We start from the raw sequence: 16234 nt of genomic DNA on the forward strand, positions 1-16234 counted from the left end.
GCCGATCTGCTGCAATAGCAGATAGGGGTTGCAAAATCTGGTGACAGAGCCTCTTTAAGAAAAAAAAAATTCACAGACTAAATGCACCAATGTGTGAAAATATAAAAACTTGATAAAATCGCTGTGCGAAATCTATAGTACTGAATATCTTAGTCCACAATTAAGATACTGGGGATTCTAATGATTATTCAAATCTGCTACGTCATTAGGGTTCAGTGATGGCGGAATTGTGACTATTTACAGTACCACACGTGTGGATGGGTTCTCAAATCCAACACGTAGCATAAAACCAGAGTTCAGAGCAAGCTGTGGATTTTTAAATGTTCCGTTACAGAAATTCAGCAGATTTTTACAGCGGATTTCACTGCAAATCAGCAGCAAAGCCAGCAGTAAAATCCAGATGCGGATTTGCCACCGATTCACAGAATTATCCGACACGTTTGGTCCTTAAGGGACTTAAAGTACAGTACATGACACTTAGTAGTTTATGAATGCTTAGGTTGCTACTTACACGGTCGTTTTAATGTTTTGCTGCAATGGCTTAAAAACTTACCAATATTTTCCTCAGATAGCCTCAATATTTCCTGGAACTGTGGCTTTACCTAAAAATCACATTAATTTCTAGTTCAATATATGTATTTACTTAATTATACTAATACATACATCAATACATACGGAAATATTAAAAGAGCTACTACATTCTTCCATGGCGTGTGATTTTAAGCAACTATTGACAAGCCTTTGAGACATGTCAGATGATGTTATTCTGTAGGTATCTGTGCACGGAAATCAGTAACCATTGCTACAATCATTGTTTAAACCAGTGAAGCTGATGGCATTACATGAAAACTGATGTCAATGGAAACTGCATCAGTTTAGCTCCAAAATGTAATCCAAATTTTTGACGAGACCTGTGTTTCCTCGGCTTCTAAAAAAAAAATAAAAAATGAACCAGATCTCAATTTGTCATCAGTTCATGAATTTCGATGTGAACGATAGCAGCCGAGCCACCAGTCCCGCTGACTTGACTGATACGACTGACGGCAAGATACCGCTTCTATGTATACAGGATACATAGAAACGATCTCAAAAAGTAAAAAAAAATAAAAAACTATTTCAAAGTTGTTCAAAATCCAATAAAACATTGATATTTGGGAGAAAAACAAAAATGCCTTCAAAAGCATACATAGTTTTGAAAACTTCTAAACATGGCATTACAGACAACAAATAAACTAAGGCTTTTCACCTTTGTGTTTGTAAATATCTTTCCGAACGTTCTGCACAACCTCCAGAAATATCTTGAAAACTCATGTACGCAAGCTGTTGATGCAACATTGATGCGACCCACTATCTCAATCAATTGTGGTAATCTGCGAAGGGAGAGTTTAGTTTGTTAGAGGCAGATCACAATCACTGTCTGTATCAAAAAACATGATCCCATTATACTGTAGTTTGTAGGTCGACCTGGTTTCTCCAGGTAGGTCAAAGCGGCATGGTTCGCAGAACCACCTTAATATTAGCGACTGTACTGCCATCAAGAATACAAATCCTTTTAATATGCCATAAATAGGAAAAGCTAAGATAACAGTGTAGACCTACTACTACTCAACTACAACTGGAAGGCCAGGGCAGTTTTTATGCACACAAACAATAGGAACGTGGGTCAGTAAAAGTGTCAGAGGACTTTAAGAAATATAGCTATATATGAATTAAAATAGCTTTTATTGATAACAGAAGCGATTTGGGCAATAGTGACCGGCAGAAGAGGAATCCGTTTTTTCTGCATTTTCCTGAATTTCTCCCACGTATATCAATATATATATATATATCAATATTTTCATTCATGCTATCAGATTGTTGTGGTCTTTCCTGATGTTGAGAATACAGTTTAAAGATATGCGATTAATACTATTTTATTCATAATCAAGACATGAAGTTCTGTTAACATGATTTGATAAAAATAATGGAAACCAACTCACAGTTGATTAACAACCCACAGTAAACTCTCCCAGCCAGTGGTTCCCTCGTGTTCCAGCTGGTAGTCATAAAGCTTAAGTAGTACAGCCAGCTGCTCACGGCTACCAATGATGGTTGCCACATCCTGAAGAGGTGATATAGGACGTGGAAAACGAGTCACTGAAAAATGAACAAAAAATAAATAAAAGTTAGCCAATACTCCCATGAGAACTATGGGAAGTGCCAATTAAACAAACTAAAATAAAAAGGCATGAATAGGTTAATATAATACTGTGTGAATGCTCTAAGCTTCAGTGAAGGAATGGCAGTTACTCAAGTACACATACATGGTGAACAAAAGGGTAAAACTGCTTAAAGAGGCTCTGTCACCACATTATAAGTGCCCTATCTCCTTTTTCTTGAATATAATCAATAGTTAAAAGGCACAAAAAGCATGTCACATTTCATAGGCATAACAAACACAAACCATTTGTCCCAAAGGTGATTCAGGAATGATGGTCACGAGGACGAACGAACATCATGGAGACAGACCAAAAACCACTGCCAACCATCACAATATACACATACGTCAGCCAGTTAATTGGGGTTTAAATGTCTTTATAAATGAATAAATATTACAATAAATAAATAAAATAATGCATCCAGCAGTAGTTTAGGTAAGAATCTATTCACATTGCATTCATTTGCACTAATATTTTGCCTATTTCTTGAATTCACTTCTGAATTAGAAATAATTTGTATTATCGGAATCCCTTTTGTTTAAAAGCTTACTTCCCTCTACTTCCACAAGCTGATAAAGAGCAAAACAAACAGAAAATTGAAATAGATATTTCTTAATCAAATAGAGTTCCTAAAGAAAATAATTTCTACCAAAGACAAATTAGTTTTTTTTCACACTTGCATTTTGTGGTTCCATCATGGTTTGCTGTCAAAAACCCCATTAAAGTTAATGGATTCTGTCAGTGACTGTTTAGCTTAATTGGAAAATGGCCCTGATCAAGGTTCGGTTATAAATGGGAGCCATGGCGATAACGTGACCAGAACCTTAAAACCGCAGTACAGTGACGTTGCAGTGATGGTGCGGACTCAGAAGCAGAGCCGGCACCATCACCGCGGGGTGACAGCTGTATTATACAGCTGGCACCCTCCTGTAACTGCCAGGACCGGAGCTATTCTCCGATCCGACTGATTAACCCCTCAGATGCTGCTCTCAATAGAGCGCAGCATCTGATGGGTTTTAACCCGACCGGGAACCTAGCGACGCAATCGCTGGGTTGCTATGGCAATCGGACGCCAAAAAATGGCGTCCGAGTCTGCCTTGTACGGGAGCCGATGAGGATGTAGGACGTATGTAGTGCAGTGTAGTAGAGTAGCGATTGGGGCATCAGGCCCTCATGTCCCCTAGTGGGACAAGTCAAAAAAGTAAAAAAAAAAAAAGTAGATAAAAATGTCGTAAAACAAAAAGAAACACAAGTTTCAAGTTAAAAAAAAAAAGCTAAACTGCCTTTTTTCCCATAGTAAGCCTTTTATTATGGGAAAAAACTTAAAAAATTAAAAAAACTATACATAATTGGTATCGCCACGTTCGTAACGACCCAAACTACAAAACTATTATGTAAATTATCCCGCACGGTGTACGCCGTAAAAAAAAAAAAAAACATGAAAAACAACGCCAGAATCTTTGTTTTTAGGTCACATCTCCTCCCAAAAAATGCTATAAAAAATGATCAAAAAGTCACATTTACTCCAAAATAGTACCAATAAAAACGACAATCCGTGTTGCAAAAAATAATCCCTGACACAACTTTGTCCACGCAAAAATAAAAGAGTTATGGGTCTTAGAATATGGCAACACAGAAAACAAATGATTTTTGGCCAAGTTATGACCATTTTTGTATTTATGCAAATGAGGCTTGCAAAAGTCCAACTGGGCGTGTATTATGTGTGTTACATCGGAGCGTGTTTACTACTTTTACTAGCTGGGCGTTCTGACGAGAAGTATCATCCACTTCTCTTCAGAACGCCCAGCTTCTGGCAGTGCAGACACAGCCGTGTTCTCGAGAGATCACGCTGTGACGTCACTCACTTCCTGCCCCAGGTCCTGCATCGTGTCGGCCACATCGGCACCAGAGGCTACAGTTGATTCTGCAGCAGCATCAGCGTTTGCAGGTAAGTAGCTACATCGACTTACCTGCAAACACTGATGCTGCTGCAGAATCAACTGTAGCCTCTGGTGCCGATGTGTCCTCGCTCGTCCGACACGATGCAGGACCTGTGAGTGACGTCACAGCGTGATCTCTCGAGAACACGCTGTGTGTCTGCACTGCCAGAAGCTGGGCGTTCTGAAGAGAAGTGGATGATACTTCTCGTCAGAACGCCCAGCTAGTAAAAGTAGTAAAAACGCCCCGATGTAACACACATAATAAACGCCCGCCTTTTACTTTAAACACACCCACTTGGACTTTTGCAAGCCTCATTTGCATAAATACAAAAATGGTCATAACGTGGCCAAAAATGCTCGTTTTTTAAAAATAAAAACGTTACTGTAATCTACATTGCAGCGCCTATCTGCTGCAATAGCAGATAGGGGTTGCAAAATCTGGTGACAGAGCCTCTTTAAGTTCTTTTGGAAATGAAAAAAATTAGCTAAACCTACATTTTATTTGAAAAAATTTACATTTTCATTTTCATGGCCTAGTTCCAAAAATTGTTGCAAAAAAACTGGCGGGTCAAAATGCTTGCTACACCCCTAAATAAATTCCTCGAGGGGTGTGGTTTCTCAAATGGGGTCACTTTTGGGGGGTTTCCACTGTTTTAGTTCCACAAGACCTGTTCAAAGCGGACATGGTACCTAAAATATATTTTAATAAAAAGGAGGCCCAAAATCCACAAGGTGCTCCTTTGCGTCTGAGGCCGGTGCTTCAGTCCAGTAGCACACTAGAGCCACATGTGGGATATTTCCTAAAATTGCAGAACCTGGGCAATAAATATTGAGTTGCATTTCTCTGGTAAAACCTTCTGTGGTACAAAAAAAATGGATTCAAAATGAATTTCTGGAAAAAAATAATGAACTTTGTAAATTTCACCTCTACTTTGCCTTAAAGGGAATGTGTTGCCAGCAAAAAAATTTTTTTTTTTTTTTAGTTAAACAATTAGTGTGTAAGTGATTAAACATTGTTCTAATTTTTTTTGTTTTTTTCACGAGTCAGGAAATATTATAAATTAGATTCTAATTTATAATATTTCCCAGCACTGGTCACTAGATGGAGCAATTCCCAAAATTGCAGCATTGCATGTGGTAAAGCAACCACATTGCTTTATGCTGCAAAATTGGGTAAATATCCCTCGCTCTAGTGAGCTCTCAGAATCCCCCCCCCTCCTTTATCCTGGCTAGTGCCGGGAGAAACGAGGGGATTGAACGGTCAAACCTACTACACGGTGTGTCGCCATTTTTTGAGCTAACACACAGTGTAGTAGGTTTACATACACTAGTAAACACACACTGAAACACGAACATACATAGAAATCACTTACCTGCTCCTGCCGCCGCCGCTCCCTCCGCTCCGCCTGCTGCCGCTGCTCCAAGTGCACAAGTCCGGAAGCCGCGACCGGAAGTAGTAATCTTACTGTCCGGCCGCGACTTCCGGTCTACAGGAAAATGGCCCCGGACGGCGCTCAGTTCAACTTGGACTGTGTGGGAGCGGCGCATGCGCCGTTCCCACACAGACGGCGTACACCATAGTGGATGGAACGGGCCCCGTTCGCAGTCCCTATGGGACTGTAGCTGCCGTATTCCATGTCTGTATGTGTCGTTAATCGACACATACAGAAAAGGAAAAAAAAAAGGCAGCCCCCATAGGGAAGAAAAAGTAAAAAAATAAAAAAAAGTAACACACAAACACACAAATAATTACAAAGTTTTTAATAAAACACTAACATCAAACTGATATAAAAATTTGGTGACACTGTTCCTTTCATTCCTGCGCAATGTCTAAAGGGTTAAGAAGCTTTCTAAATGCTGTTTTGAATACTTTGAGGGGCAAAGTTTTTAAAATGGGGTGACTTATTGGGGGTTTCTAATATCTAAGGACCTCAAAGCCACTTCACAACTGAACTGCCCCCTGTAAAAATAGCATTTTTTAATTTTCTTGAAAATGTGAGAAATTGCTGCTAAAGTTCTAAGCCTTGTAACGTCCTAGAAAAATAGAAGGATGTTCAAAAAACAATGCAAACTAAAGTAGACATATGGGGGATGTTAATTAGCAACAATTTTGTGTGGTATAACTGCCTGTCTTACAAGCGGATACATTTAAATTGAGAAAAATGCAAGTTTTTCACAATTAAATACTGAAGGTATCGGTCAAATTTTGCCAGTAACAAAGTCCAATGTGTCACGAGAAAACAATCTCAGAATCGCTTGGATAGGTGAAAGCATTGCGGAGTTATTACCACAAAGTGAAACATGTCAGATTTGAAAAAGTGGCCACAGTGGGAAGGGGTTAATATAGATTCACTAAAAAAGAAACGCCATGGTGTAATTTCGTTTAGCAGCATCATCTTGCATATTCAATGCTGTGAAAAGGTGGCATAATGGCAAGTTGGCATAGTTTTGCACTACGGTTTTAAAGCTGTACTTTGGCGCAGTTCGAAAACTGCAGCATGCAGAGGTTACATAAAATATAAATTATTCTGAAAAACTCTTATTTACTTTGTGTTTCACAACAGAGCAACTTTGAGGAATGTAAATATTTTTTATTGCTTTTTAAAAATGCAGCATGCCCAGTCTTTCATTTTTTGTGGCAATTTTTGAATGCAATGAGGGGAATAAAAATAGTGTAAAAACCGCAATTGTGAACTTCTCTAAGAAAAGTTCTAGGAACATATCCCAGAACTGCCTCATAAAAGAACAAAAAGAAAAAAAATCAAAAAACAACAAAACAGCTTGTAGCAAAACTGCATACATCATAAGTATTAGTGCCTATTATTTGTGGCAGAAGCTCAGAACTTTTTCCTAAAAGCGCCACTCCATGGAAAATGAGCACGTACACTGCAGTAACTTCACTAATAATGGCGGATCACAGGAATTCCCAGAAGCAAGACCCATTGTAGCTAGCTTTACTGAGAGGCATTCACTCAAAGCAATCTCAAAAAGTTAAAAAAAATAAATAAATAAATATATATATCTCCCAATGACAAGTATTTTTTTTTTTTTTCAAGAATAACCCATTACACCGGAGAGGCTTTAAATTGGTCATTGAAGTAGCAACAAACAGCACAAGTAGATTCACGATTTCCTTTGAGTGGAAAAGTGAAGTACAGCTTATTCTGCCTCCTTGTAAACTCAATAGGAAACCAAAGAACAAAGGGACACGTTAAACGAAACAAAGTAAATATACAAGTAAACTGTTTGAATTTAATCTATTTTTTTATTTATTTTTTATCAGCGTTTCACTGCAACTTGTATATATGCAATGTAATGTGCCATGCATAAAACACATTCACCGTGCAGAGTGGTCTGTGGGTATATCGAGTTGTTCATATTCAATAGACATGAACTTATATGCAACACGAGTCATATGTTCTTTCGATCGCTTGTCTTTGCTCCTTTGAGCATTTATCATGCCTCGGCCAAAAATTCCACACCTCCTGTCTTGTCTGCTAATGAATAGCAGATGCCTGTTCACACGATGAGACAAGACGCCATCAAACAATAATATTTAGGTCATCAAAGAATTATATAAATTAGCAATTTTTCACTTAATATTCAATCACTGAATGTATACCTTGGCCAAATTACAAACTTTTACTCAACATTCTGAAATTTTACACGATAATCACCTCCTCGTGTAAAGGGCCCCTTAAAGTAACAGTGAAGTTTGAGGAAGTTCTTAATCTTTCCTCATTTCCTTTTTATTTCTTAAAGAGGCTCTGTCACCAGATTTTGCAACCCCTATCTGCTATTGCAGCAGATAGGCGCTGCAATGTAGATTACAGTAACGTTTTTATTTTAAAAAAACGAGCATTTTTGGCCAAGTTATGACCATTTTTGTAGTTATGCAAATGAGGCTTGCAAAAGTCCAAGTGGGTGTGTTTAAAAGTACAAGTCCAAGTGGGTGTGTATTATGTGCGTACATCGGGGCGTTTTTACTACTTTTACTAGCTGGGCGCTCTGATGAGAAGTAACATCCTCTTCTCTTCAGAACGCCCAGCTTGTGACAGTGCAGATCTGTGACGTCACTCACAGGTCCTGCATCGTGACGGCCACATCGGCAGCAGAGGCTACAGTTGATTCTGCAGCAGCATCAGCGTTTGCAGGTAAGATCGACTTACCTGCAAACGCTGATGCTGCTGCAGAATCAACTGTAGCCTCTGCTGCCGATGTGGCCGTCACGATGCAGGACCTGTGAGTGACGTCACAGATCTGCACTGTCACAAGCTGGGCGTTCTGAAGAGAAGAGGATGTTACTTCTCATCAGAGCGCCCAGCTAGTAAAAGTAGTAAAAACGCCCCGATGTACGCACATAATACACACCCACTTGGACTTGTACTTTTAAACACACCCACTTGGACTTTTGCAAGCCTCATTTGCATAATTACAAAAATGGTCATAACTTGGCCAAAAATGCTCGTTTTTTAAAAATAAAAACGTTACTGTAATCTACATTGCAGCGCCTATCTGCTGCAATAGCAGATAGGGGTTGCAAAATCTGGTGACAGAGCCTCTTTAAAGTTGGAATATGCTAACAAAAGAACTGCTTCCGTCTGACAATAGTTATGAGCCTAAAAGGAAGTCGTTTTGGGGAAGATGTTAAGAGATTTTTTTTCCGTGTCCGCCTTAAAGTGAAAAACTATGAACAAGTTTGGCTGAAATGCATTTCAAATAAGAGGTCGGAATGAATTACAAAGAACCAGCGCGCCTCGTTCTTCCCAAGTGTGCTCCAAGTGCACTTGAGGCTTTTGATTGAGTTTTTACTACGTTTCTATTGCAATTTTGTAGTGATTTTCTTCTTAATCATAAAAACGGTTTCTCCTGGAATACCTGCACAACCATAAACCATGCCTTATCCACAGCAATTAAGAAGCACATGAAAATCGCTACAAAGTGCAGTAAACATACGTTAAAAACGCCCGGTGCAATTCTAGCCCAATACAATTGCCAGACAGAAATGAAAATCGTGTTAATTAATTAAAATGGACAGAAACAAATCATGCAAATTACAGCTGTCCTAGCTTTTTAAGACTATGAAAAAATAGCGCACAAGTTGCAATAAACTTGTCGGAGATTATTGGCAGAAAAGGCAATTGCATAGCCTATCAGATCTGTTGTCACAGAAAACAAATAAAGCAACTGGAAACTAAAATTTTTATTTTTTTATTTTTTTACACAGGACGATTATCGGGCAGACGAGTGTTATTATAAGCAAACGCTAGTTCATCTGCTGAACGTGTTGTTTTAAAAGAACAAAATATTATCGTTGTCGGCAGCACATCTGCCTGTGTAAACAGGGAACTTGGTTCCGACGTGATAATAGTGGATGGGGACGAGCGATCAAAGTAACGACCGCTCGTCCCCATCCATAGTTCTGTGTGAAAGGAGAAGGCTGATCAGCACTCGCCGCTTATTGGCCGATGTAAAAGAGCCTTTAGAGTTTTTTGCTGCTATTTTTGACGCGGAAACTGTGCCACAAAACACCTTCCATTGATTTAAGTGGAAAAAAACTCACGGGGAAAAAGCAGCATCATGCCCTTTCTTCAGGCTTTCCCGTCTCTGACCTCCCATTGACACCAATGAGAGGCAGAGAAAGCGGTTCTCGATGTGTTTTTTTCCCCCCGTGGTGCTCAATGACCACAGCTGAAAAACGCCACAAAAAATGTGTCAAAAAGAGTGCAGGCAGGTCAAAATCTGCGTTAAAATTCCTGAAGGAATTTTGATACAGATTTTTCTGCCTGCAAAAAACTCTATGTGAACTAGGCCTAGGAGAAGAGAAATGTGTACATCGGTTACATGAAAATTGTTACAAAGAGGACAGACAGGCTGTATAGGATATTACAGTCTCACATGCTGGGACAACTGAGTCATATGCAGGAAAATCACATAACCAGCATATCTATTTTAAGGACTTGTAGACAGACTGTAATAGAAGCTGGAAAAATTAAATCAAACTTTCTGTGTGTATAAACCACTGCTAAAAAAACCACTACTGTATGGTATGCAACTAGAGACAAACAAAAAAGAGGAACACTTCAGAGACTGCCAAAGATTGCAAAAGGCAATCCAAGACATACAGACAAAAAGTGCCAGAAAATAGAGGGATCCGTGACGGAGTATGAGAAACCATTAAAGAACAGCCCATTATTCTAAGTGTCCAAGTAATCACATTTGTTTACATGAATATTGATTTATATTCTCACCTTCTATCTGAAATATTTCTCCCTGGAGTTTGGCTTTATTTGTAAATTGTGCGTTCTGTAAAACGGTGGCAAATAGTGGGGGGATAAGAGACTGCAAGGCAGAGAGATACATGTGCAGTTTGTGTTCATCCAGGCCGTGCTCTCCTTCCTAAATTAATAGGGCAACATAGGTAAAAAAGATACATTAGCAAAATTGAAATAAAAGTAGTAAAGAACTAAACAAAATAAAACACATTTGAATAATATAATAGTTGAAGTGCACGGTCACCTTGGATCATTTTCAATATGATCTACATTAAAAAGAAAATTTCAGCAACCATGTAGCCCACAGTTAGGGCAGGATGATTTAATGACAGTTGCCCCATTTGCGTATAGGGAGAGATCGATCAATCATGCTGAGCTAGATGGGGAGGAGCTGGAGGACCTCCAGACACTCAACCATGAGCCCGACACTTCACACTGGCCTTCCGCCGTGTTTATATTTTGATTTCTCTAAAACACTGCAGCGATTTAAAATAATATTATGAACATAGATATGATTAATAACTGGTGGATCCTGCGTGCCAGACACACACAGGACCCGCTGTCACCGGAGCAGTCAGTCCCACTGATCTGACAGATTCGGCTTTGAGCGCAACACACAGCTTTTAAGTATTCTGGATACAAAGAAAACTATCTCAAAAAGTAAAAAAAAAAAGTTTTAATAAAAAAAACAATAAAAAATAAAACGAAGTGTTCAATGATTTACATAGCCTTTAGGTTAAGAAAAATATGTAAATACATTGTGATACTTCGGCTCTGTTAACACTACCGTCATGGCTTCCGTTCTTATTGAACCCATGACTGTTATGATGCAATCTATTTTCCTGATCGATTGCATTCAGGGGGTCTGTCAGGGGGTTTGGCATTTGGTTTATATGTTTTTGATCCGGTTTCTGTACACTGGCTGAAAAAGGAGGAAAAAGGGAATCAGGAAAAAACTACTTGAAAAAGCAAATTAAAAATTAATAAACCTTTAGGCGCAGTAGCCATTTTTCGGTTTTTAATTTTTGTATTTTCCTCCCAGCCTTCCAAAAGCCATAAATGTTTTTATTTTTTCGTCGACATAGCCGTATGAGGGCTTGTTTTTGCGAGACTAGTTGTCATTTTTATTGACAGAATTTAAAAGCACCATATAATAAACTGGGAAACTTAAAAAAAAATAAAAATAAATCATTGTGGGGTTGAATTGAAAAAAACAACCCAGCTGATTCCTATATTGTCTTTGGGTTTCGTGTTACAGTGTTCACCATACGGTAAAAATTACACCGATACCCAATTTATATTGTTTTTCTATTATGTGCTAGTTTTACAAAGAAAAAACTATTTGTAATAAAAAAATATATATATTTTATGCCGCCATTGTCTGAGACCCATAACATTTTTATTTTTCCATCTATGGAAAAAAGTGTGAAGACCTATTTTTTATGGGGCATGCTGTAGTTTTCATTGGTACCATTTTGGGGGTGCATACAACTTTTTGATACATTTTTATTCCTTTTTGGTTTTTGGGAAGCAAGGTGACCACAATAAACAGCTATCTGGCCCTTCCCCATTGTTCCCTATCTTGGGGAATCCTGCGTACCCCCTGGAGGAGAGCGTGGTCCCTTCCAACGCTGGCTGATCATGTAGGTACGATTTTACACACCTTTTCGGAATGTCCGAAGTTGACTGACTTCTGGTCAGAAGTGTGGCGTATCACCTCAAAATTCACATATTTTACACCCCTGCGTTCGCCGGCCTTCTTCCTGCTCCATCTGTGTGACGTTCCGTTGTCTACGTACAGGCGATCTGTGGTTCACCATCTGGTGAATGCAGCTAGAGCCTGTATTCCCGTGTTGTGGAGTCAATCCCACCCTCCATCGATTGCCATGTGGTTTGGTAAGATACAGGCGATCATGAGAATAGAGGATCTTACTGCATCTATGAGAGTAACTCATGCTAAATTCATCAAGACCTAGTACCATTGGATTCAATTTCAGTCTTCGCTGGAATACAGGGCCATTGCGGTCTCTCAACTCCAATGATTCTGTTCTTGATCTGCAGGTTGGTCTCACACCCTCTTCCCCTTTCCTTCCTTTTTATTTCCCCTTCTGTCTTTCTCTACTTCTTTCTAATACTATTGTATTTCATGTATTACGCAATTGTGATCTGTCGACGATGCGTAGCCGTCAAGTTTTCTTGTGCATTTATGCTGTTGATCGTTTCTCTTTTTTGCAATGCTACTTTGTATTGCCCTGCGTGCCGATGTTTGTGCTTTTTCATGTTTGAACTTTATTATCGTATACTTAATATTCAAAATGAAAATAAAAGAATTTATTAAAACAAACACGATATCTGGCATTGTGAATTTTTTCTACGGTGTTCATCTGGTGGGTTAAAGAACATGTCATTTTAATAGTTCTGACTATTAGAGATGCGGCAATATTGATTATACTTGCTTTTTCTCATTTTTACAATACTTTAGGTGAAAATAAATAAATGGAAAAAGGAGTTTTTTTTGGAACTTTTAATAACATTTGAAATTTACAAAAAAGTATTTAAATTTTAGAGTCACTCTCATTCCGACTGGTGCAGTGAGGCATTGGCTGTAACTAACAGCCGCTGAGTAGGAGTCCTCTCCATACTCCACCACCTTGGCGGCTGATGTATAGTTACGTCACATGTCGCCAAGGGGTTAAACAAACTATACAAAACCAATGTAAATTTCATTAGGTTTTAAACAAGAGAGACTACACTTCTAAAAACACAAATCATCAGAGCAGTTCAAAGAAGGCAATAGACAGAGTTCGCACTCCTAGAAAGAGCCTTCCATATCCCCTGCCCCGATCACAATGCTTATCAGCAAGAGAGTATAAAGAAAGATATATTTCAGCAATATGAATAATATGGAATGGAATTAGCATAGAAGGATTGGTCTTTGTATTGATACACAGGAACACTTGCACAGAAGTAAAACATACCACCATAGCAGTCACCACTAAATGCCAAACATTTGATGGCACCTTCTACAGTACAGTACATCTACTGCAATTTTAATACATTCTCATCAACTTAACTTACCCTGAGAAGTTTTTCAATTTTGCTGAGAAGGGTAGGAATAAGGTGGGATTGGAGATTTCCAAGTTCCATTGTCCATGCAGCATAGGCTGGTAAAAACACTTGGTGAGTGGCACTCACTACTCTTTCTGAGGGGTCCCCTAAGGCGGTCAATAAGAGTTCAAAACCCTGGAAGCAAATCACATTAATGACTCTTATACCATAGTAATTATACAGTGGAGTACAAAGACATCAGGGAGCCCCAGAGCAAAGATTAAAATGGGGGCCCCTTCTGGTGGAACTCAGTTTCCGCTCTTTGTACAGCACGAACCACAATACAGATAAGCATAGCCCCCCCACCAAACTGGAGGTACACTTAGCCAATTTCTAAGTTAAAGAGGGTTTTACACTGGTCGATTATCGGCCAGACTATCACTCATAGAACGCTCGTTGCCGATAATTGCCCTGCGTAAACCGGGGAACGAGCAGCAGATAAACAAGCAAACGCTCGATCATCTGCTGGTCGTATCGTTTTAAAAAAGTTAAATATCATTGTCGGCAGCACATCTCCCTGTGTAAACAGGGAGACGTGCTGCAGACATGATAATGTATGGGGATGAGCGATGGGATTAACGACTGCTCGTCCCCATCCATAGCTCCGTGTGGCTGAAGCAAACGACCACTGATCAACGATGTCTCGTTAATCGGCACTTGCTGCACCGCCCGACTGTTGGCCGGTGCAAAAGGCCCTTAAAGCTATGACACTTTATTGACATATGTTGCAACAAATTTATGACGGCTTGTGCCTTTTTTGATAAAATCGGTCACAATATATATCTCTGCTATTAACTTTCACACCACCTAAAATTACGGCACTTTTTTCTACACCAGGGTCTGTGCGGAGTAGAGATGCAACTTTTTTCTTTTAAAGTCGCATTTCAGAATTGGTTACTATGTCACACAGCAGATTAGACACTATTTTGGATTAAAATGCACCCTTTGACTTCTATGGGAGAGTTTCCTATGCATTTTCAGTGATCTGTGCAGAGGTTATTGTGCAGGAAGGGATAGGAAGGGATCTGTCTCCATCTCCTATTGTCAATGGTGGATCCTGTGTTATCTATATAGAGGCGTTACATTTCATTGTAATGTGGTGTGTGATAATGAGTTAATTGCTGAAAAGTGATCTCTACAGAACAGGAAGGGTCAGTCCATTGTGAGGCTCAGCGGCCAGAGTGAAAACTGCAAGATTTCAGGAGAATTTTAAAATTTCGATAATGGACATAAAAAAAAAAAAAAAAAAAAAAAAAATCAACAAAAATTATTTAAAAAGGTTTCCATAAAATTTTTATTTTCTGATTACTCCTTTCCCTTAACTTATCTCTAAACCGGACATATCCTGAAATGTGTCGCGAAAGGTTAAACATAAAAAAAAAAACATACACCTCAGACGGAAACCATCCATCAACCATCTGTCCCCCATAGACTCCCATGTTAAAAAAACATCTGTTAACGAAGGGCGTGAGAATATTGGTATCATGACAAATTGTATAATTAACTGTCATTCAAGAAAAGGTAAGGGTGGACACATCTGTTGAAGAGGTACTAAATCTAATTTGACATCTAGAGATGAACACAACAGCATTAATAATTGCCTATCAGTAATGCTTACTTGTTGGTATTTGTCCGGATCATCAATGTATCCCATAATTATGCCAAGACTTTTAATCACAGCTTCCCGCACCATATCCGCTTTGTCTTCCAGTAACATCTGTTGCAACATTGACAGAACTAGAGAACTTCTTATCTCTTTCTGAAAAGCAAAGGAGCATACATTGCCTTAACACAACCACACGGGAATTTTTCTTGTTTTAATAAATGATCAATGTGGTATAAGAAAAGGTCTACAAAACTACTTGGAAAATGGGTAACTTGCGATTTGGTGAAAATAAGGTTGGCATTGCTTTCCATTAACATCACTAGTTTACCAATAACTGTCTATTTAGAAGAAAGCTGCATGTTTGGCTGAACAGTTCAACATTTTTCTAAGGTGGGTCTTAAAAAAAAACAAAAAAAACAAAAAAAAAGTAGAGGTTTTTTTTTTAAAGACTTCTGCATCATCAATGGTTTATAGTGGAACGGACTTCCTATGGAATTGGCATGCATGTGTGTGTGAGATCAATTCGATTATGAGCCCCATTGGGGATAGGGACTGATACCATAAAGTATTTGTAAGAACACTATGCCATGATCAAGGGAGAAATCAAAACATATGAGGGAAAAACAGGTATTGTTGATGTATATCAAACTGGAAAGGGTAACAAAGTCAATTCTAAGGCTTTAGGACTTTATTTGGAGATGATGGATCTCACTGATGCTTGATAAAGCCCCAAAAGGCAAAAAGCAACAAAAGAACTGCAGATCTCTTTTTCGCCTCAATAGCGAACACTATTCATTACTTCACAATATAAATGAGAATGTGAAAAAATGGGATTAACGGTAGAGTGTCAGAATGGAAACCCCTGCTACCCAAGAGCAGCAATAATGCCAGTCTTAAATTTATGATTAAAAAAAACACCTAGATGATCTTAGTCGTTTGGGGTAGGGTTTAATGGAAAGATGTGTCAAAAGTAGAGCTCTATGGACTAGACAGGCCTCCGGCTGGTTGCTATGGGCAATAAAGGCAGTTTTTTTGTGTGTTTTTTTAAGACCGTTTTATAGATAAAAATGGAATGGGAGAATGGTGACAAGAACTCTCATTTTCTAC

At 38.8% G+C, this 16234-nt stretch overlaps 1 protein-coding gene across 6 annotated transcripts in view; it reads right to left on the reverse strand.

The window, feature by feature from the left end:
• RELCH (RAB11 binding and LisH domain, coiled-coil and HEAT repeat containing) overlaps window positions 1-16234 on the reverse strand; it is a 139979-nt gene that overhangs the window by 30411 nt on the left and 93334 nt on the right. For all 6 annotated transcript variants that reach the window (XM_075826727.1, XM_075826726.1, XM_075826723.1 and 3 more), the window contains 6 exons: window positions 15140-15280; window positions 13492-13656; window positions 10390-10537; window positions 1980-2136; window positions 1247-1370; window positions 554-602 (listed from right to left, as the gene is read on the reverse strand). In XM_075826727.1, the coding sequence (XP_075682842.1) occupies window positions 554-602; window positions 1247-1370; window positions 1980-2136; window positions 10390-10537; window positions 13492-13656; window positions 15140-15280 (784 nt within the window). The remainder of the gene's footprint in view (window positions 1-553; window positions 603-1246; window positions 1371-1979; window positions 2137-10389; window positions 10538-13491; window positions 13657-15139; window positions 15281-16234) is intronic.

This window comes from Rhinoderma darwinii, chromosome 5 (assembly GCF_050947455.1).
Source record: "Rhinoderma darwinii isolate aRhiDar2 chromosome 5, aRhiDar2.hap1, whole genome shotgun sequence".
Taxonomy (NCBI): Eukaryota; Metazoa; Chordata; class Amphibia; order Anura; family Rhinodermatidae; genus Rhinoderma; species Rhinoderma darwinii.